This window comes from Amphibalanus amphitrite, unplaced genomic scaffold, assembly GCF_019059575.1.
Source record: "Amphibalanus amphitrite isolate SeventyFive unplaced genomic scaffold, NRLGWU_Aamphi_draft 000116F_arrow, whole genome shotgun sequence".
NCBI classification, from domain to species: Eukaryota; Metazoa; Arthropoda; class Thecostraca; order Balanomorpha; family Balanidae; genus Amphibalanus; species Amphibalanus amphitrite.
Window position 1 is genome coordinate 656,066 of NW_024881611.1, and position 23,277 is coordinate 679,342.

Consider the following 23,277-nt stretch of genomic DNA (forward strand, 5'->3'; position numbering starts at 1 on the left):
ATCTCGCTCAGGTGCCTGAGGCAGTGCGGCCCATCCTAGAGGATCACCCCGCTGTTCTCAGCCCTAACCAGCCGGATTACACAGACTCGCCAATCAAAACCACTCACTTCATCGACACCGGCAGCGCTCCACCCACGTTCGCCAGCCCACGCAAGCTGCCGCCCGACAAACTAACCGCAGCAAAGCAAGCACTCGATGTGCTGCTCAAAACAGGAGTGATTCGTCCGTCTAGGTCCCCGTGGGCCTCACCCATCCACATGGTTCCGAAGAGTACTCCTGGTGAGTGGCGTGTCACCGGTGATTACCGCGCGCTCAACGCCGTAACCAAACCGGACCGCTACCCACTGCCGCACATTCAGAGCCTCTCAACCAAGCTCCACAACGCTCAGTGGTTCAGCAAAATCGATCTGCTCCGTGCATATCACCAGGTGCCTATGAACCCCGCTGACTCAGAGAAGACGGCCGTCACCACGCCCTTCGGCTTGTACGAATACGCCTTCATTCCAATGGGGCTTCGCAACGCAGGTGCCACATTCCAGAGGGTCATGGACGGCATCTTCCGAGACGTGCCGTGCGTATTCGTCTATCTTGACGATATCCTGGTATTTTCCGAGAACCAGGAGCAGCATGAGAAAGATTTGCGCCTCGTGTTCAGCAAGCTGGCTGAGCACAAGCTTCGCATCTCACTGGAGAAATGCGAGTTCATGAAGAAGTCACTCATTTTCCTCGGTCATGACGTCACCAGCACAGGTGTCACACCTCCCAAGGCCAGAGTGAAGGAGATTCTGGACCTCCCTCTACCGCATGACTCAGAGTCACTGCGTCGCTATCTGGGACTCATCGGCTTCTACCGGCGTATGATTCCGCGATTCGCCGATGTCACGTTCCACCTGACCGAACTGATTCGACTCAACCCAAAAAGCAAAGAACTGACGTGGACAGAGGAACAGACTCAGGCGTTCAGTGACAGTAAAGCAGCGCTGGCTGGCGCCTGCACTCTGCCACACCCAGTGCCACACTGCGAGCAGTACGAACTCGTTACTGACGCATCACAAGTCGCGGTGGGTGCCGCGCTCCATCAGATTGTGGACGGAGTACCCGTTCCCATTGGCTTCTTCTCACGGAAGCTCAGTCAGGCCCAACAGAAGTACGCCGCGTATGACAGAGAGCTACTCGCGGCTTATCTGGCCACACTCCATTTTCGTGACATGATCGAAGGCCGCCACGTTACCCTGCGAACGGACCACAAGCCACTCGTGCGCGCTTCTCACAGCCCGCACACTGCTAAGTCTGACCGCCAACAGCGCCACTGGTGTGTCGTCACGGAATACATCACGGAGGTCTCGTACATTCGTGGCAGTGACAACGTGGTGGCGGACTGCCTCAGTCGCCCGGTAAATGCAGTGTCCCTCGATGCATGTGACCTCCATTTCATCGCGGCGGCTCAGAAACAGGAAAAGGAGAGAGACGCCGACAGTGCCGAGTCAGAGCACCAGCATGCCGAGTCAGGTTCAGAATCGCGCTCAAAGCCGCAGGACTCATCCCGATTGGAGCCAGTAACACTGTCTGGCGACATCACAGTCCTGTGTGAAAACACTGGACCACATCCACGCCCGTACGTACCAGAGGCGTGCAGGCGCGCCGTGTTTGATCGTTTCCACGGCCTGTCACACCCGGGTAGGAAAGGCACCACCCGTCTCATCAGCTCTCGCTATTTCTGGCATGATATGCGCCGTGACATTGCGCGATGGGCGAAGGAGTGTGAAGCATGCCAGGAAGCCAAGGTGCACAGGCACACTCGTTCTCCTCCCGGTCGATTTGATGTGCCCTCGCAGCGGTTCGAAACTGTACATATAGACATAGTCGGGCCGCTGCCCCCGTCAGTACCCCACGGGCACCCCTTCACCGCGCCATTTCGTTATTTGTTGACATGCATCGATCGCGCCACGCGTTGGGTCGAGGCCGTGCCGTTGGTCTCGATCACCGCGGAAAGTGTAGCCTCTGCTTTCCTCGACACTTGGGTGTCCCGATTCGGAGTTCCGCTGCATGTTGTCACAGACCGCGGTTCCCAATTCGAATCAGAACTGTTTTCACACTTGTCTTCAATGATAGGTTTCCATCGCCTCCGAACCACTGCTTATCATCCGACATGTAATGGGATGGTGGAAAGAGTCCACCGAACGCTCAAAGCTGCCATCCGGGCGCGCAAGCAAGAGTGGCTGCGCGCGCTACCAGTAGTTTTGCTAGGTATAAGAGCTATGCCAGCAGGGTCAGGTTTTTCGGCATTCACTGCCGTCACAGGCGCGCAGGTGCTGTTTCCCCGCTGCGCCGTCGAGAAGGTCCCCGTCGGGACAAAGTACGTCCAAGAACTGGCAAAGCGTATGTCAGAAATCGATTTCGTCACACTCTCACAGGGCTCGAACCACGCCCGCACACCACCGACACACGTGCCACCCGATCTCATGACATGCACACACGTGTGGGTACGCGTTGACCGCGTGCGGCACTCTCTGGAGTCCCCGTACCGCGGCCCCATGCGAGTCATCAGACGCAGCCCTAAAGTGTTCACGTTGGAGCTGCCGACTGGCGCCCACGACACTGTAAGCGTTGACAGACTCAAACCGGCACACATGCCGCCACCTGAGGACACGCTTGGTCCGAGCAGTACCGAGCCTGCGGCTCCGGAGCAGCAGCCGTCACCGTCGACCTCGCTCGGGTCCCTCGCCACTGGGGCGCCCGACGAGCCGACACCGACGCCAACGACTACAAGACCGTCCAGCAAGAGGACTTCAAAACCTGGAGTGACGTCTTCCGCATCGCCGGCCAAGGACGACAAGCCGTCCGCGGCTGCGCCGGTGCACACCCGCAGCGGCCGCCGCGTGCAGTTCCGGCCGCAACCGGACTTCCGATACTTTTGAGTGCGCCCGCGTACGTGCGTTCGAGGACGATCCTGATCGCGTGGCGCCGACAGTGAAGTGATAACTGCGTCGCGCGGTGTAGTGATTCTTGCGTCGCGCAGGACCGTGCAGTGACAATTGCGTTGCGCCGTACCGTGTAGTGATTATTGCGTCGCGCAGTGAAGTGTCGATCGCGTCGCGCACCGAGTGATGTGAAAAGTGATTGTTTTGGCTTATCGTGTATGCGCTCCGCGCTGAGGCGGTGAGTACTGTGGTAACCACGTGTGTCGCCGGCCGGCACGGGAGTTCCCGGCGCAGACCGATTCGCGCGCCGACTTGTGACGTCGCTACCCCGCCCCGGCGCTGGGGAGGCGGCCCAGGACGTGTCTGTTCGTGAACTTTGTCCCATCACGATGCGACCGCGTGTCTGCGGCCTGCGCTGCCGCAGTGCGTCGGCCAGTGACCAATCCGCGCTCCGATCGGCAGCCACGTGGTGTCCGAGTGCTTCTGCGCATGTCTGGACCCGGCCCGCTGCGTCGGGCCGCGCGCTACCCCGGGACTTCTGGCCGAGCTCTTGGCCCGAGCAGACGCGTCACGTCTGGCTCCGCGATTTGGCCCGTTCTGTCCGGGATTTATAACTTAGATTAGGCAGGGCATATTTGGCAAACTTGGATTTCATTCTCGTCTCCTCGTCGCTCCATTGTCTGATTCGCTGTTTTGGTTTTTGACTTCGTTTTGGTAATTTAAATATAACAACCCGCTCTTTTAATTAATTCTTTTACTTGGGGCCGTTTGGATCGAACTGATTGAATTTTTGGAACACGCACCAGGTTGATATTCTCCATTTCTGATTAACGTAAAATCCAGTCACTGATATGTGGTGAACTGCCCCACAGCACCACAACCAAATTACTACCGGTAATCTCGGAAAATTATCCCTCATTTTCGAGATGCCGAACGCAGGCTATTTCGTATGTTGCGACGATTGCGACAATTGCGACACATTCCTAGCGAATAACCCAGGCCCATGTCGTCCCCTATCTCTCTGCGTGTCCACTAACACGAATGACGTCACGCATGTGGGCGGAGCTATGGGCGGAGCCTAACGCACGCGGCAGTCCAAGCCGCCATATTTGAATTTATATTTTAATAGAATCTTGCCGATATTTTGGGTAAAGTCAATTTATATGGATAGCTTGGTGACAGTTTAGCTATACGAATAATAATTTATTATGGATGTGCGTATATTCAGCTTGGAATTGCAATTAAAGTTCCGCACCGCATAGATTCGAACTCGGGACCTTTGGAATACTGCGCGGGCACGCTAACCACTACACTACCGCGACCGCGCGGCGGCCGGCGGCAGGGAGGCTGCGGAGACATGGGGGGACATTTTACGCTTTTGTGAAAAAAGCAAAAGATTTAGCGAAAAACACGTAATAGATAACTTGCAGAAAATTGTCTGCTCTTTCAGATAAGATACTTAGGTTTGATATATCTTGTGCAGACTTCATTCTACAGTGCTTCGAAAATCGCTCATTTACATGGGGATTGAACGGGGCTTCGAGACTTGACTCCAAATGACGTCACGAGCTGACGTCACGAAAAGGTAGAATCGCCGGACGACCCTACCTGGTATATAGGGCCTTGGAATAACCAATATACCCTGGCGAATAACGGCCTTGCATAATGCATATAGTAGCGGATGGGTTTTGATTGTGTTGTAAGTTGTTATGTTCATTGTTCTTGCTGTGAGTATTTCAGAAAGATTACTATTATATATCATTATAGCCTATTTTGTGTTGATATTTTAATGGTGCAGGTAGTTACTTTTTAGGATTTATAATATAGATCTGGCCGGAGGGAGCGAAGGGAGTGTCTTTTCGCAGTGTGGTGCATCGAGCTCCTACTCAAAAGACCTGAAGAACGGTATGAGATCAAGATTTCAATTTGCTTGCTTAAAAATTAATCTTGCTAAATAAAAATCAAGATACATATCTGGTGAACATCTTCAGGCCTCAACACTGCATGCAGCTTACTCACCTGGTTGGGAGTTCTTGTCTGTCCATGCATGTTCATGTTGTCCGTCCTTCGCATGTCCATGTTGTCCGTCCTTAGCATGTTTATGCTGTCCGTTCCATGCACGTCAGTGTGTCTGTCCTAGCCAGGAGTGGATCTGAACTTCCGGCGACACCTGCTCGTATCTGCCTGTGGACTGCCAGTGCCTCAGCTGTATATACGCCTAGTTGTTTGCTGGACCACAGCTCACACATATTGCTGACTGCTGTGCTCGTATACTTCAAGAATGCCTGTCTCAAGATCCCCACTGCCAAACCGTAAGTCAGATCAGCAGAGGGTCAGCACACGATCTACCTCCTGCACTTCAGATACCCAAACACCAGTTAAGCCTGACATGGATGCACCGCTACAGCACAACATCCAGACCTCACAGCCCATTGACTCAACCCCACAATCACAACAAACAAAGATAAACCCATCTTCAGGGGAAGAATCTCTTGGCACAGTAGCGGCTGCTATTATGACCCTTCCACTTCAGGTTGGCACACTTGTGTCCCCCACCATAGCTCGGCACCCAGCTGATGCAAGTGTCATATGTGGAGGGGGACCAGGAAATCCAACATGCAATCTTGAAGTTAAGGACAACCAACAAGGGGCAAAATGTGACATATGCCAAAGCTGGTTCCATGCTCTGTGCCAAGACATCTCAAAAAGTGCGTACAATGCTCTGAAGAAGCATGATGTTGTTTCATTCATTTGCAGCATGTGCAAAAGAATGCCAAACCTGGACAAATTCCAGCCAAGAGCACCCATGAAGGACGCAGCCACACAGGCCTCGCAGGACGAGGGCGTCACAAGCACCCTGCTGACGCCATCTCTGCAGCTGGACTCTGGATGTGAAAGCGTGACCACTGAAGGTTTGTCCGATATCGGCGCCTTGTCACAGCTGTTCAGGAAAGTTGACAGTCTGGAAAAAACTCTCAAGACCCACATCACTGATATGTCTAACCAGATACAGGCACTCAACAGCAACACCCATTCTCAAATCAGAGAGTCTCCCCACACAGAAAGGGAAGGTACTGGGCACACATATGCAGAAGCGCTGACAGGAATTTCTAGAATTTCTAGGGTTCCAAGGCAGGGTCCTGCAGCCCACACACTGACCCAGGAAATGTCAACAAGCCACCAACCCCAGTCGAACCATCAGCACCACCACACCCAGGAGTACAGGATGATGGTTCGAGAGGAGCTGTTAGAGCTGGATGAACGGAAGAAGAGGAGGTCGTCTCTTGTGATCAGGGGACTAAGGGCAGCATCAACTGCAGAAGCTACTGCAAAATTTGCGGAGGTCACTGAATCTCTGATTGGGGAGAAAGTCGTCCTCTCTGAAACAGGTCGTATCAAGAACAACGCCGACCTGTACCGCGGGAACGTTCACAACAATCGTCAGAGGAAGATCATCCTGGAGCAGGCGAAGACGCTCAAAGACTCTCCCTTCTCTCACGTTTACATAAATAAGGATCTCACCTACCTCCAGCGAATGGAGATCCAGGCCAGATACCGGGAGTACCAGACGAGACCCAAGACCACCATCACGATTCCAGTCCCTGGACAGCCTCGGCGCATGTCTTCTCCTCCGTCCAGCCCTGCACCAGCGGATGGCTCGTCTGGAGGTGACAGATCCGTGGGTGGTCCAGCCCATTTGGAACCCACCCCGCCCACCACAGAACGACCAACGGAACCTTCGGCAGAAGCTCCTTCACAGCCGCGAGATGACCACCCTACGACCGATGCCGACTCTGATGCCGTCTCCACGTCCGCCGGCTCTAACATCTCGGCCAGGGACAATGTCACAGGTTCTGATCCTCCACTGAACGGACCCGCACAGGGCGAAAGCCCACCCGACGCTCCCTCTGATCGCGCTCAGCTGGGAAACTGAGGCAGAATGAAAAAACGTCGCACACGTACCCCATTAGCATTGTACATTGTAACGTGAACGGGCTCTGCAGCAAGATAGCTTCTCTCCAAGACACACTTCAGCTTGATTCTTCAACGGACATCTTCCTGGTTTCTGAGACGCATCTTACAGCGGAGGTTTCCGACGCAGCAATTCAAATTCCGGGGTACAAGCTCACGCGAAATGACAGCGGAACGACCAAAGCTCACGGAGTGGCGGCTTATGTGGCTGAACATCTTCAAATCGACAATGTCAACGCTTCATTCCGCAATGTCTTGTCATTCCGCATGACCAGGTTCGACACATACATTTACGTGGTGTACAGGCCCCCTTCATACTCAGCTGCTGACAATGACTGCCTCCAATCATTTCTCACAAGTAGCTGCATCGACAAGGAAGCCGTGCTCCTAGGCGATTTCAATCTCCCCACTATAGATTGGAGCTCACCTGACGACCCGACGAGACACGCCTCAGCATCTGACACCCGATTCAGCAACTTGTTCGATCTGCTCGGCTTGACGCAGTGGGTCACGGAGCCCACATTCCCACGCTCGGGGAACATTCTTGACTTGATCTTAACAAACGAGAACGATCGAATGGGGCTGGTGTCGGTCCAAGCTCCTCCTCCTGGCTGTGACCACTGCAGCATCCACTGTCAGTACTTCTTTGATGTTGAAATCGCATTGCAACACACCTCGCTCCATCACCTCTTATGGGAAAGAGGGAGATATGGAGACATGAATGCCATCTTGGCAGACATAGACTGGGATTTCGAATTCCAATTCCTCACTGCGCAAGAAGCACTCAAGAGATTGATGGACATCTTGTGCCCACTGATATCTCAACTGATACCAACTGCCAAGCAAGGAAAGGCTCGCCGGGTCCCATGGAAAACCAACCCACCTTCTTCGCTCAAACGTCGACGAGCATCCACCTGGTCAGCATACAAACAAGCCCGAGAATCCTACGGCAAGCAAGCGCCAACAACCCGATCACGACTGAATGATTTCTTAGGCGTAAATAAACAACTCCGCAACTTTGCCGTTCGCTCGCAGATCGACTACGAGAAGACTCTCTTGTCTAAGTTGAAGGAAAGCCCGAAACTGCTCCATGCCTATCTGCGCCACAAGAAACAATGCAGGTCATCAGTCGGACCGCTGAAGGCGCCTTCGGGATCGATCATCGACGACCCGAAGTCGATGGCAGATGTTTTTGTTGAGGCGTTTGCTGAAACGTTCTCCAATCAGGATCTACCCAACCCAGCTTCTCACCAGTCATGTGACGCGATACTTGAACATGTTGAGTTCACAGTAGAAGACGTCAGGACAATACTCTCCCAACTGTGCGTCAACTCCGCCATGGGGCCGGATGGTCTTCACCCTCATCTGCTAAAGGCTTGCGCTTCGAAGCTAGCACAACCACTGCACCGGATCTTCAAGCTGTCACTGTCAGAGGGAGTCTTGCCTGCTCTCTGGAAACTGTCACACGTTGTGCCCATCTACAAGAAGGGGTGTCGTCTCGACCCCCTTAACTATCGCCCAGTGAGCCTCCTATCAGTACCATCCAAGTGCCTGTAACGTCTGATCTATCGTGAACTGCGCGATTTCCTGACAGAAAACTCAATTCTTGCAGACGAACAGTTCGGATTCAGGTCGGGACGATCAACCGAAGACCAGCTTCTTCTCACTTATGACTATATATCAAAGCAGTGGGATGACGGGCACATCGTAGACCTGATTCTATATGATTTCTCCAAGGCCTTTGACACAGTGAGCCATGTCGTCCTCATCGAGAAGCTCAGGTGCATCGGTCTTCGAGGAACCATTCTGACATGGCTGCAAGAATTCCTCACGAACCGTACCATGCGGGTGGTGGTGAAGAGCACCCTGAGCACCCCAAGAAGTGTGCGCAGTGGCGTGCCGCAAGGCTCCATCCTGGGACCAGCGCTCTTCCTTATCTATATAAACCATCTAGCGACCCAGCTCAGGTGCCAGTACAAGATTTTTGCGGACGACTTGAAGGTATACATGTGCATCACCAAACCTGAGATCGACATGTCGAATTTTCAGTCTGATGTCGACGTACTGCACACAACCGCATCATCATGGGGCCTGAGCATGAACCTGAAGAAATGCGCCGTCATGAGGTTCCAGAGACGATTCCATGCGCCGCTGAGACCCACCTATTTCTTGCAGGACGAACTGCTTCCCTGGACACACTCCCATGTGGACCTGGGAGTCACTGTCGATGACGACCTGAAGTTCCATGGGCAAGCAAGAGGTGCAGCAAGGAAGGCGGGTGGCGTTGCCCACAACTTTCTGAGAGCTACCCTCTGTAGAAAGCCGGACTTCATGGTTCATGTCCTCAGTACACATATACGCCCTGTCCTTGAGTACGCGTCGGTGGTGTGGAACACTGGTTTTGTTGAAGACTCTAAGAGACTCGAGGCAGTGCAAAGACTCTGGACTCGTCACGTCAGGGACCTGAAGGACAAGACCTACGAAGAGCGGCTCAGATCACTCAACCTGTACTCTGTCAAGGGACGCCTACTGCGGGCAGATCTGATAAAATGCTGGAAAATATTCAGAGGACGTTGTCCGATAAAACCGGCAGATCTCTGGGACATTGCAACCGACCATCGCACCCGAGGCAACATGTACAAGATCAAGACTCGTCGCTGTCAGCTCGATACCAGGGCGCGTTTCTTCTCGGAGAGAGTTGTCAGCGAATGGAACTCTCTACCCAATCAGGTCGTTAACTCGGAATCCATATCCGAATTTAAGACAAGCCTGGCAGAAGCTCTAGGCAGCCGACTGTTTGAATATGACGCATGAGGGCGTCACGGTGGAAGCTTCAAGCAAGTAGTCCACCATGTGAAGCTCATCGAGTCCAGGCAGACAACGAGCAATGTCTCAATTAAATCCTGTGTCACATTCCCGAATATCTGTTAGCAGACGCACTATTCCAGCTCTCACGTGTACCTTACTCCATCTTACCGTGGGAGTATTGGCGCGTCTCTGCCATTCTTGGTTTCCTTCCCATCCCCATGCATTGGACGGGACGTGGAAACCTAACAGGTGAGTCTAACAGGTGAGTCAATATATATTAAAGATAATTGTCGCATGTTTTCGGAACAAGATGTACCTATTGGCAATTGGCATGGAAAAAGGCTTACATGCTTGAATTTTCTATTATGCACCAGCACCAGGTCACCAGCAAATGTCATTGCTAATGTCCTTAGCAAAAATAATTCAAGAAGTAAACTATATCTTGATAAGATCAAGATGGCCTCCTCTGTCAACTTAATACATTTTTTACATCAAAACTATGTTTTCTATCAATATTGATCATTTTCTGATGCTTCAATGTTAAGATCCAACTTCAGGACACAAAAAAGGTAGATACCTATATCATCATTGTTGATATGTCAACATTGGAACACCATACAAACAACGGCCATAATGAAGCTGGCCATAGTAAAAGCTGGTTTCTTCTTCTTGCACCAGGTGGCAGCACTTCTTTTCCAAAATCAGTGCTTATATTTCCAAAATCGTGATTTCCTCTCTGAGGAGTGATATCAATATCGGTCTTATCATTGCCAAAAATAGCAAAATTGACATCCAAAAATAGCATGTGCTAAAAATGACTGATTGACCAATCCTCCCTCGACTGCTATCAGTCAGTGAAAGAATGAAGCTGGATGAAGAGTACTGCCTACATTAGCGTCGCCACGGGGGGGCAAGCGGGGCAGCTTGCCCCCCCAACCTCGGACCGGGCACCCCCTGAGATCGATACAGATCCGATGAGATTTTGGAGTCGGGAAAAAATGGGGGTACCTTTCTGAGAATGCCTGTGAGGTCAGACTCGGTTGGAGCGTGCAGTTCAAACCAGAGTCTGACTCGCAGTCGCCAAAATCTTCAAGACTCCGAGTCCAGACTCGGAAATGTCAATGCTGTGGTTCATTCCATGTTCCTAGTTCGTTCTTTATTATATTTTACAGCTGATTTTCATAAGTTTTGGAGTGCTGACACATTTGTTCAAAGCGTGAAACGAAATCTTCGGAGCCTTTCTCAACTCTCGTCAAATGTCTGCGACAGGCTCAAGTACCGTACAAGTGTCGCAGGGCTCATGAGCTTGCTTTAAACAAAGGCTCCTAAGGAGCTCCACTGAGCCTTAAAGAAGCTTTCAGAGGGCCCAAACCGGCCTCTGAAAGTCCCACTGGTGTCCATGTTCTCTGAGGGCCCATACAGGGATCTTTGAGCCTTCGAACATTTCTGAGAAACTTAACTGGCCTCTGATAGTTCAGCCAAACTTTTGAGGCGACAGATTTTGCAACCCCAAGCCGGCATCTGAGGGGTCACAGCTCACGTGTCCCTCTGAGGTCCGCAACACATGTTTATTATGTCCCTACGTAAGGTCCTTAGGGATTCGACACAGACCCCGAGGGTTCACACTGTTATCCGAGGGCTCTCAGCTCACCCTGGGCCTAGTCTCTTAGCGCCCGCCGCCCACACTGGCTTCTGAGGGCCCCACCTTGGGCTCGGAAAGCCCTAAAGCACCACGTACACGTAAATATTTGAGGTGACCCACGCCGATCTCCGGGATCCTAGGCATGCTTCTGAGAGTCAGCACTGACCCTGAGTGGCCTGAAATGGCCTGAAAGTCCCAAACCTATCTCTAAGGGATCCCTTGCCGCTATGCCGTGCGTAACTTTTGGTTCCGTTTAACAGTTTTTGTTCGCGTTTGCAGCGCTTCCCTTCACACGAAAAACGAGAAACTTTTGTTCACACTCGAGTGAACAAAACACCTTCCTCTCATTGGAACAAAGGTGAATTACGTGAAGAATCATTGACCTTTTCCTCGAAAATGTAAAAACAATGCCAAAAGTTATATTGAATGCGGTGAGCTTTCGGCTACAAGCCTCAAGAAAAGGTCAATGATTCTTCACGTATCTATTCTCGCTATGTTCCTCGCTCAAGCACTTCACACCATTAAAGATGAATTACTTCCGATTCACACTTCCGACATTCACTCTCCGCCGAATGCCCAACTTAGCTACGATCGGCGGTTGGGATAAGTCCTATGCATTTCACGTAAAACCTCTCCATGCATGCATGGATGGAGGTTTTAGCAGGGTGATCCGACTAAATGGAGCATTTTCACCTTTTTCTGGGTAATGATCATGAGCGTCGAGCGTCTGCACAGGGGCCCTCTGCAGTGCGTCGGCAATCGCAGCCACTATATACTATAATTATACCAGTCGTTTTTATCATGAAATTTCAAAATTGAGAATTTTTCTGTAAAAAATTACATGTCATAGATAGAAGGAAACCTTTGTCACCATCGGATTCCTCGCACCATTGCGCGTCGAATGATATGTAAAACGAGTGAGTAAAGACTGGGGAAAGGCAACTTTTAACACAAAAGTTGATTTTGCCCCCCCAACCGAAAATCTCTGGCGCGACGCCTATGACTGCCTATACTTCTTTTCTTAGTTGCTTTATTTCATCATTGCACTACAATGATGCCTGTAGTGCAATGCAGCCTGTAGTAAGGCTGCTATGCAGAGTCGTAGTCACTGTCTTGTTGAAAGCAGGCCCAGGGCGTCAAAACTTGTTGAGATTGGTACTGATTATTGACTGACATTGACAGTATGCTTATGTCATCAGGTTGCTCCAATTCATGTGAGCCCCAAGCCTGCACTGCATGACGTAACCCTGCCTAACTCCGCGCTGCTATTCAAAGTTTGTTCCTCCGAGCCTGAGTCTATTCCTTAGATGATGGCCTGATTGACTCTGGGTCTGGAAGCACATTGAAGAGGAGCTGGGACTGCCTGAACAGATCAAGATGACCCAAACCTTGTTATAATGAATACCAATACGTCATACCTACATTAGGACGTATGTCACTATTGCATAAATGTGCAACTCAAGACACAAATATAGCTGCATCTATAAGAAATCATCATCATGCACCTAATGCTCCAAGAAACAAGAATATGGCTTTTCCTTGAAGTCATATTGCTAGTGCAATGCTCTTTACTATCAGGTGAGTGAGCTAGGTATATTGGGCAGTGTGTGTAGTAAATAACCAGTATATTCAGGCTCAGCTATTCAATTGGCTTCCAGATAATCACTGCATTGGCTCAACATGGTATATATGAAAGGTATACATCTATTTAGTGATGAACTTAAAATGTCACACTTTTAAGCTCTATAGCTTGAAGTAGCCTACCCTTAAATGCACCTCCATGTCCCTGGCTGAAATGTGTTTTGAATTTTGATTGCCAATATCAGCTGGTAAAAGCTGCTGCTGAGAGTTTCAGATGGCATGATATTTGATAAGGCAACATTAGGCAGCCACTGATATCCTCCCTAAGTGTATTCATTAGTTGGATTCTTAGCTTACCACCCACTAATGTTACAGGGCTTGGTATACCCACATACCAGAAGCTGTCACCAAGGGAGCTGTTCAAGTACCGGTCCTACAAGGATGTGCAGCTCTTCCACTTCCAAGTTCCTGCACAAATGGCATATGCCAAGTTTGCATTCAGGGCAAATGAAACAGACTCACGATGTGATCCCAAGAACGTCACCATGTAAGTGTGTGTTGGATTGGCGAGCATTGTTAGTTATGCAGCATTTGGGGTATGCAGTACATTGTGCATGCTTTATGTGACCTCATGATCATCCAAGTCAGGTCAGGTCAGACTAGTGTTTGACCTCTGCTAATCACAGTTAATGCCTGTATTTGCCCCCTGTGCGTCCCTGCCGATTTCTATGTCTACGACCCTCCGTTTCAGATACCTGCAGCACGGCAGCTACCCGGTGGTGTCGCCACTCGGCGCGCGGTTTCCGGACAATTTCCACCTGGCGCGTACCTCGCTGACGGGCCTCAGCGCCCGCAGCGACTCCACCTGGCTGCGCTACACGGAAGAGGCGCCGCTCGCCGGCGACTGGTTCGTCGCAGCCTTCACACTCTATGATGACACGCGCATCACGCAAAAGGTTCGGGGACACCTGATGGACTGAGAGTGATTGGACGTGTCTGGGATTTGTCGAGACTCGGATTTATTTCCCCATCACTCAGCGAGCTGCTCTATGTTCATATCAAGTGCATTATGTTTAATTTGTAAGTTACGGCGAGTTTCGTCTGACGTTCTGTTTCCGCTGTCGCAGGGCCTGGGGCCCTCCTGTCACACGGTGCTGGAGTCGGAGGCGCGGCTCGAACCGCAGGAGGACGTCATCACCCTGGTACCGGAGGTCACCGCCCACCAGAGGCTCATCCTGATGCACAAAATCAACGCCACACAGTACTACAGGTCAGGGCAAGAGCCGGACATACTCGATAAGTGATATCGAATCGTTATCACAGCAATAATGGTTGGGTATAGCCGCGGTAATATCGCTGCCTTTGTTAGTATTCGTGCAGTGCTTTTGCAGGATCATTTTGATATATGCTGTATGCAATTCCTATGCAGCTTAAATGTTTTTTTTTCATTTATCAATGGATAAACATTTTCGTCCGTAATTTTTGGAATGCCTGCCACTCGGTAACAGATCTCCCTCGCCCGTTGCGCCAGGTTTGTGGTTCCTGAGGGCACGTTTTCGGCCGTGGTGAACGTCTCCAAGTGTGTGGAGGCGGGCGGGGGCGGACCGTGTCCGCTGGCCGTCTCTGCTAGTCCGCTGGCACTGCCCACCGACGGCGGACCGCTCACCAGGTGAGATTGACCGGGGCTCAGTCGGGTTCAGGGCCTGAGTTGGATGCATTGGCTATGTGTGGCTGTCAGTATGGTGAATTGTGAGGCCAGCGAAAGGCTAGCTATTGCGGTGCTGCGCCATATCGCCTGTTCTGCCTAGCAGACCTGTAGTGTTTGCCAGTTTGATAACTTATCGCCGTTATCGTGCCTAGTGCGTGCATGCTCCCATCTATGTCAAACAGAGGTGCTTTGTTCGTGCTTGCGTTGCTCGTGATGTCACTTCTGCGTCATGCCTTGCCCAATGTTCTGATAAGACGTAACAGTCGTTACTCTGACACCTCACCTATCGAACCGTACAAGCTAGCACATCTTAAATAAATGCACTGTATTTACCCTATATCAGTTGGGCTTTAATGTACCGTAATTCTTTTTTATTATCGGAACTATTCTATGTAGTACGTAACGTATCCTTTAAATAAACTTTCTATCCACATCGGTTTGGGTTTTACCCACCGACAAATACCGATGACATCCTAACAGTCCCTCCGCCCTCCCGCCTTCAGTTCTGTCAACTGCAGCAGCCTGAGCAGCGACGATAGCAGCACCGGCAGTGGCAGCGGCGGCGGGGTGTGTCTGCTAACACTGGATACGGTGCCGAACCGGTGGCACTACGTGAGACTGGAGCTCGAGAACGGGACGGCAGCCCAGTTCGGCATACAGATCGTGCTGCAGGACGGTACGGACGGGACATGTGGCGAGGGGGATGTAAGAGGGAAGGAGTGAAAGGAAAGGAAGTAATTAGGGATGTGGCTGAGCCCTACATAAAAAAACGCAAAATGACTATGCAATCGACGCGCCCCAAACCTCCAATGTAAAACGATGATGTCTAAGGATCTTACAACGTATCTTTGCATCTTTCAGTATCTTTCAGCTGAGATTGGTTTGACCAATGACGAAAGGCTGACTAATGACTATGCTATGTTGAAATGGCTTAATACCAAGCTACCTTGCCCTTTGGTGCACGGCACGGGTGACTAACGATTGCTATTGTTTCCTCGCTGCGGAATCAGTTCAATTGACAATGATGGCGTATATAATTGACCTTTGCCCCATAAATGCTCACACTCTGCTCACGTTCCACCGCAGGCTGTGAGGGCAGCCACGTCTGTATCATCATGCTCACACTCTGCTGCAGACTGTGAGGGCAGCCACGTCTGTTTCATAATGCTCACATTTAGCTCACGTTCCTCCCCAGGCTGTGAGGGCACCCACAAGGAGAATGAGTACATGCTGGTGAGCGAGATGCGATGCCAGAGTCCGGCACGCACCGCCTTCATACCGGTACTGTTTGCCGAGGACTCGACGCTCGGAAACGACTCCTGCGACTGGGACAGGTGGGTGCCGACGCGGCGGGGCTGTGCTCGGATATTAGAGTAGAATTACAGTTTGCTAAAATTACATTAATTTCTTTACGGTGGATAATAGCCAATGGATGGCTAGCATTTGTGACAGATCTGCTTAAAATACACATTTCTATATAGTTTCGATTTGACCGTAGTACCGATATGCCACAAATTTTATGTTGACTACCTGTCGCCGCTTTACATGTCATACACCAGCTTGCTATCATGTTTTCATGCTTACATCATGCTGGACGCTTTAATCCATCACTTACATGTGTGTAATTTGCCCCACGGTTCTAACCTCTCCCGTTCTGTTCTCCCGTCAGAGTACCTTTGGGCCGCCAGTCGCTGGCCGGCAGCCTGGCGTTCATCTATGACCAGCTGCCGGACCCGGTGACTACCAAGCCTCCCGCGCGGCTGAACATTACCACCGAGCGGCCCACGTATATGACGTTCGAGGTGCAGCCCGTGCAGGACATCGGCGGCACGCTGACGGTGGCGATTACACTGCCGACTGGACTGGTGAGGAGTGGGGAGGCCGGGTGAGGTGACATGGAGAACAACTGCAGACCTCTCAATATTTCTGGTAACACTTTTTTCCCACCGGCGGAGATTTCGAACATAAACGCTTCTTGTGTTTCAGTCCTTACTACTGACTTGCGTCAAACTTTTCGATTGCCACAAGCAATATTTAGATCACATCTTGCTGTCTGTGGTAACAAATTGCCATCGCTCTCGCTCCGTTCGCAGAACACCTCACTGGCCAACGTCTCTGTGACGGGCTGCCTGTCCCACTTTGTTCGCGGTCGGGTGCTGGAGGATGGCTCGTGCAGCAGCGGCGTTCGGCTGACGGTCAACACGACCACCTTCAGTAGCGGGAGTGGCAGCGACAGCGGGGGGAGGAAGGACAACATCACCAACCTGCCCTACCCGGAGCCGGGCGACTGGTACCTGACGCTCGCCGTCCGCTGCTACCTCCAACAGGAGTACGGCAGGTACGTACGGGGTGTGCCGTCCGCTGCTACCTCCAACAGCAGTACGGCAGGTACGTACGGGGTGTGCCGTCCGCTGCTACCTCCAGCAGGAGTACGGCAGGTACGTACGGGGTGTGCCGTCTGCTGCTACCTCCAACAGGAGTACGGCAGGTACGTACGGGGTGTGCCGTCCGCTGCTACCTCCAACAGGAGTACGGCAGGTACGGGTTTTCCACCAGATCACAGCCTCTCGGTTACAGAAAAAAAATGTTGAGAGGGCGGACTGTGGTGACACCTTTGCCCAACCCATGAGGATTTATCCGACTGTCGTGGCCTTTTCTGTCCGTAAATATGTATGTACCGACACACCTAGCTTACCGCTTGGTCTGTTGTTAGCTATTAGTGCTGAACAATCCCAACTGCTGCAAAACATTGTCTTCTGCCCTGTATGTCAGTCCCAGTGTGAAAACCACCTTCATCTAATCCTTTTTCCATTCCAGGGAGACGCCTCTGGTTCCGTGCCCAGAGAACCAGACCTCCCTGATCTTCCACATCGAGTCGGCGCCGTGTCTGCAGGCGTCGTGCGGCGCCAACGGTGCCTGCTACCAGTACTTCTCCGGCGGCTTCGTCTTCTCCACCTGTGTCTGCTGGGCCGGTAAGCACGGTAAGACCGCTCCGATTCTCTCTCTCACCCGCTCTCACACCGCTGCCTGGCACCCGGACCGCCCGACCCGGCCGCCGCCCGCCGCTGCCCGGCTAGAGCCCAGCCTGTAGACTCGCCCGGTGGATGCACTAACCTGGCTCGAGGGCAGATACCAGGCAGGACTAACGTTGGTGGAAGCCAGCCTGTAAGTAGCTAATGGCTTGGTGGGCAGGTTTATCAGAGGTACGCTGCCTTATTCGGTCGTGCTTGATGGTCTACCGCTTTCCCTTTTCCCTTGCCTACCTTTCGGTGATGGACTGCTAGAATGCTAGCTCTTCCCTTCAGCTGCCACTATACCTTCCCAACCCTTGTATGGTTAGTTTCTTTCCTTCTGATTTCATGCTAGCAAGCAATGTAAATAAGTTACTGAATCATGGAATATGGATGCATATATGTACTTTGTTGACGAACTTCCGGTTAAATAAGTGTCTGCGAAGGTGAAAATCGTGATACGCTACTCTTCATTTTTCACAAGAACCTGCGGTAGCTGTCGCAACGGACATCGTGCTTTTTACGGACATCGTGCTTTTTACTTTGTGCGAAAGTGGCGCGCTTACGAGTCATTGTCTAGTAGTCGCGACAATTTGATGGCACATTTGTATTTACCGTGAGTTTTTATGCAGTTCACACGACTATATCATCTAATCTAATCCCACTCTGTTGGGGCACAGCGCCTGGGGTTGCACGGCTGTACCTAATCCCCCTGACGCCGCTGCGCCAGGGTACGGCGGCTGGGGGTGCACGGACTCGTCTCGCGCCACGCCCGACTTCCAGCTGCTGCTGGCCACCCTGCTGCTCACCATCAGCAACGTGCTGTTCGTGCCGGCCGTGCTGCTGGCGCTGCGCAGACGCTACTTCACTGAGGCGTTCGTCTACGCATTCGCCATGTTCTTCTCCACGGTGAGGCGATGAGTTCAACGTGGGTAGTCTGCTCAGCGCTCAGAATGATTAATTTTGTGATGCTTCGATAAGCTGAGTGGAATTCCATAAAATACCTAGCCGTATTACTTTGAACGTTCGGTAGTTTGATATAAGATTTTCGGTGTGGTGTTATTTAAGTTTATACATGTCATGGTTTTGTAACGATTTAGTCACAGTGCTTAAGATAATTTAGTATTTTACATAGAGGACTGGTAACCACTAGTCTACACCATGTTTCGCGCATTGTCTAACAACACCTATTTACCAGGACTAAAACAGTTGTGAACATGGACACCAAGATTTTCCCCTCAACTCTAACCACCCCTCGCCCCCTCCCATCTGTTTCCAGTTCTACCACGCTTGTGACGAGGAGAAGTACGTGTTCTGCCTGATGCGCCTGAGCGTCATGCAGTTCTGCGACTTTTACGCCGGCATTTTCGCGTTCTGGGTGACGCTGGTGTGTATGGCCGACCTGGCACCCGCCTGGAGCTCGCTGATGAACGTCGGCGGCGCCATGCTCGTGGCGCTGGGCGTGGAGTACGACCGCACCGGGCTCTGGGTGTTTGTCGTGCCCGTGGCAACGGCATTCGTCTGCATGGTGTCCTCTTGGGTGAGTGAGAGCGGGAATGGGTGGGGGAGGGGGGCAGGGAGGGTGTAAATCTCCGACTGATACTTGACCGGACGGGTTAATTGACAGCATGTGTAACGAAGTTTCGTTGTTAACATTGGATACTGGGAATATTCGTTGTTCGTGACAGTCATCTGTCTGGTAAATTGCTCGCCATGCTGTAGCCAGTTCTGCACAGTAACCTTTACCACCTCAGCAGTAGCTTGGCACGGATGGCCTCTGACCTTCGTCATCCTCTCCTACGTTCCTCACAGGTGTACCACTGCCGGCGCCAGCGGGCCCTGTACCCTCCCTCTGACCCTCTCCCTCCCTCCCCCAGGTGTACCACTGCCGGCGGCAACGGGCCCTTTACCCGAGCCTGCGCTACCTGCTGCTGGGTCTGCTACCGGGCGCCACGGTGGCCGGCGTCGGCCTCGTCTGCTACGCCCTGCTGGAGACGGAGGAGAACTACAAGTACACCCACTCGGCCTGGCACTGCTGTATCGCCGTCTCGATCCTGTTCCTGCTGCCGCCGCGCCGCCCACAGACCGACTCGTACTCGCCGGTCGGCGGCGCGGCGGGCGGCAGCGGCTCGTCCACGGGAAAACTGCTGCGGGTGACGGCCGGCGGCAGCCAGCAGACAGTCAACACCAGCTCTGACAGCGAGCGGGGCGTGGCCGACGGGCACCGCTAGGGGGCGCCACGGCACGCCGAGAGGCCGCCCGCGCCGCTGCTGCTGCTCGGAGACAGCCCTCGTCGCTGCTGCTGCTGAGACTCGGCCCGTGCCGCTATAGGCGCTAGGAGGCAGCCCTCACCGCTACAGGCACCTGGGAGGCATCCCTCACCGCTGCTACTACCGGGAGGCATCAGGCAGCCCTGTCCCAGGACGATAGACGCACCCACTGCCGCCTAGAGGCAGCCTGCAGCCCCGCCGCTGCGGCCGCTGACAGACAGTTCCTCTCCCAGGGCGCTGAGATACAGCCTCGTCGTTACCACCGCCGGTTGGCATGTAGCCGAACTCTCTAGTAAGTAGTACTGCAGACGTTTGGTGAATTAGGACGCTGTGGAGGTCGGACGAAGTTTGAAAGGGTGTTACCAACATCCATGTCTAGGTTTTCGTGGCTTAGCAGATGGATGGATGGAACTCTTTGTATGTCGTCGGTGCTTCACAGCACAGCTCGTCCTAGTCGTCGATTGCTCCGAATTACCCACTGAATAGCTTGCTTTCTTCGCCTGATTGTGTTGTACGCTGTAGCTTGTCTATAGTTTCATCTACCATTGGCGATAGATCTCAACTGAAGGGAATGATGGCCTGTTGGCCTAACAGTGCACTGGTGTGCCATATTCAGTCAGGCTCAGTTCCAGCGTTAGAAGACAGGTAGGGATCAATTAGAGGCGGACTGTGATCTGCTAGTATTTACAGTGCAAGTCCGTGTTTTCTGTGACATGGAGCTGTAACTGATTGGTTTATAGTTTAATTAGCCCTGGTGATAGATGTTAGATTCGTGTTGCCAGGCGCAGAGCCAGGGAAGGCGCCATGAGAACAACACGACGGTGATGCTAGTGGTTAGTGAAGTGGAACCAGCGGAACAATTTTACCCTTAGGGAGGTATATTTGTTTAGATGTTTTTACAATCTTGTGGGGTTATTTTTACATTTTCTGCTGAAGACCAGACACGTTTTTTTCGGTGATTACGATGCCTATGTATGTGATGTCGTCAGTCTTCTTTGTACTCTTGTTGTGTGTCTCGGTACCGTATTTAATATTTGTCCATACTTCTTGCGTCCAGCTACTTATCTTTTGTGATTTATTGCCAAATATTTGTATTTATCTTTTTTCTTCTTTTAACCTTATCTATCCAATGTTCCGAATAGGCACATACATGCGTCCATGCTGCCAGTGTTATTACTGCGATGCTCGCCATTTTATATTTTCATTAACCGCTAGGCGCCACATGCTAGTCCATTATGAATTGCTACACTGATCATGTCAAGAAAAAAGACATTCGCCGGGTCCTATCCAATCAGTCTACCGATGATTTATGCATAATCTCATGACTGGGCTAATTTCACCGTAATAGGACGCCCCTCGTGTATCATTTTAGCCGGTGTGGGACTGGGAATGCCTAGTGTGGTGCCAGATTGGCCGGGGTCACGCCCAATTTTGGTGCGACTACTACTGTAATTCACATTCCCATTTGTTGATAGTTTGATGGATGTTTGCGAGTCAAATCCCACAGTTTTGCTAGCGACGCTTCTGTTTTGTGTAGTGAGTTCTGGTGCGCATAGGGTGCGTTTGCAGGCCCTATATTGTGTGCGGATGCGAAGTGACAGTTTGTGTACATACAGCGCCATGAGCGCGACCTTCTCGTCTTTTGAGCGCACATGGATGCGAGTGTTCGCGTCGCTGCGAGTTGAGATGTTGCGCGCGCCGCCCCGCTGCAGTGTGTCTGTGTAGGAATTTGTGCGCGTTTGTGTGTGTTCGTATGTCGAGTCCGTGGCCGCCGCTTGGTCGTTGAGGCCGCGGGAGGCAACAGGTGATTCGGTGCGTGCTCGTGCCCCGCCGATGTTGGTGGGGTAGGGGACAGGGGTGGGACCGCTGCCACTGTGTCCACTGGCACTGTCGCGTGTCACCCGGGCACCCCGGCCGGCCGGCTGTAGCCGCCGTGATTGACGAGACACCGTCACGACAGGCTTACCCGGCCGTCTGCTGCTCCCCGGCACCCCGTCACCGTCTGTCTCCTGCGCTGTCCTGGGTTGTCGGGACAGGAGTCTGTGTCTCCGGCGCTGTCCTGGGCTGCCGGAAGAATAGTTTGTGTCTCCGGCCCTGTCCTGGGCTGTAGTCTGTCTCCGGGCCGGGAGGCGGGAAAATCGCTCACTAACCGCTCCGGTCCAAACCGTCCCGTTTGGTCTGGGCCCGGCAACAAGGCCTGGAGATCGATAGGTAGTCAGGGTCGCACATAGAATGAGTGTCAACCAACCGAGGCGAGTTGTGCTGCCGCGGCTCGTTTAGTAACGATGCCAGCGCTATTGCCGTGATGGCATCGCTCCTTCCAGCAGGGAATGACTATGTCGAGCGCTAATTTGTATTATTCTAGGTGTGTTAGTTGTTACTATGCCATAGTTTTGTTTATTGTGGAGGCCTCTGGTAGTTAGGGAGGCTCGGTGATTGCCATCGGCAGAAGTTCAGTCCATCAGTGTACTGTATTGTTTATTTTCAGTTGCGGTGTTGTTTGTGTTGTAAGCGTTTTGCTATGACTGTCATGTACCGCGTACGATCAAAGTTCGGTTATCAGCTGTCCGAAGGAAGACGTATAGTGAGAGTAGTATTTTAGAGAGGCGTTCTGTCCAACGAGTGTGCCAACGCCACGTGAAGGGATAGGGGGGGGGGGAGGGGGCTGGGGCAGCTATGTCTGATCGCGCACAGCGGTCCCGCAAGTATTAGCTGTGTTCCATGTGATTCGGTGTTTTGTTGGGATTCCGGTACCATCCGTACAACGTACAATCGTCATGACTCGTGTCTTGTCGTTCACGGATGTAGTCGCGTGGCCGCCCTGGTGATGCCGGTCTGGTTAGATGTTAGGACAGAGTTTTGAGTTGTAACGCTTCTGAGCATGTCTGCGATTAGCAATGAGCTTTTGACGTAGGTATCTGAAGCCAGCTGCATCATGCATGTAATCAGGACGTGAGCATTTCGCATGCTTGTAAATGTCCATTTTACGTGCAAAAAATACCCAATTGTTTGCGATAAATTAATAATTCACAATGTTCGTAACAAGATAAGCGAACGTAATCGCAAGTTCGTCGATTCAGCGTGATGAAACTGCCGCGTGATTGTCAGACGTACGCAGTCGAAGCCGTATGGTGTGCGGCCGTCGCAGTGCTCGACTGATGTGTAGTGCTGCGCGGACAATAAACGACACGACACGTGCTGTAGTTATTTTGTTGGATGTGCCGCCGGACTCTGGTGGGCCTTGGTCGCCGCATTGGCCAAACCAGTCGACAGCAGCCACCGACAATGGATTTTACGAACTGGCTGCCGCCATAAGTCATTTCCAGTGTCCGTTCCAGCAGCGAATCGAAATGCTCGAAAGTCT

At 52.0% G+C, this 23,277-nt stretch overlaps 1 protein-coding gene across 3 annotated transcripts; it reads left to right on the forward strand.

Moving 5' to 3' along the window:
* Positions 1-4,553: 4,553 nt before the first annotated feature.
* LOC122381228 (post-GPI attachment to proteins factor 6-like) lies at positions 4,554-23,110 on the forward strand. 3 transcript variants are annotated; one of them, XM_043365171.1, is made up of 14 exons: positions 4,554-4,620; positions 12,543-12,921; positions 13,300-13,471; positions 13,676-13,880; positions 14,052-14,194; positions 14,456-14,593; positions 15,136-15,308; positions 15,828-15,966; positions 16,302-16,497; positions 16,726-16,970; positions 17,450-17,613; positions 18,374-18,552; positions 18,923-19,183; positions 19,521-23,110. In XM_043365171.1, exons 2-14 carry the CDS (start codon positions 12,843-12,845, stop codon positions 19,872-19,874), a joined length of 2,448 nt encoding a protein of 815 aa, XP_043221106.1. In that variant the 5' UTR covers positions 4,554-4,620; positions 12,543-12,842; the 3' UTR covers positions 19,875-23,110. The 3 variants fall into 3 exon arrangements, with proteins under 3 accessions (XP_043221106.1, XP_043221107.1, XP_043221108.1); XM_043365172.1 differs by having other exon boundaries at positions 4,567-4,620; positions 12,651-12,921; XM_043365173.1 differs by lacking the exon at positions 4,554-4,620 and having other exon boundaries at positions 12,545-12,921; positions 17,450-17,604.
* The last annotated feature ends 167 nt before the right edge of the window (positions 23,111-23,277 follow it).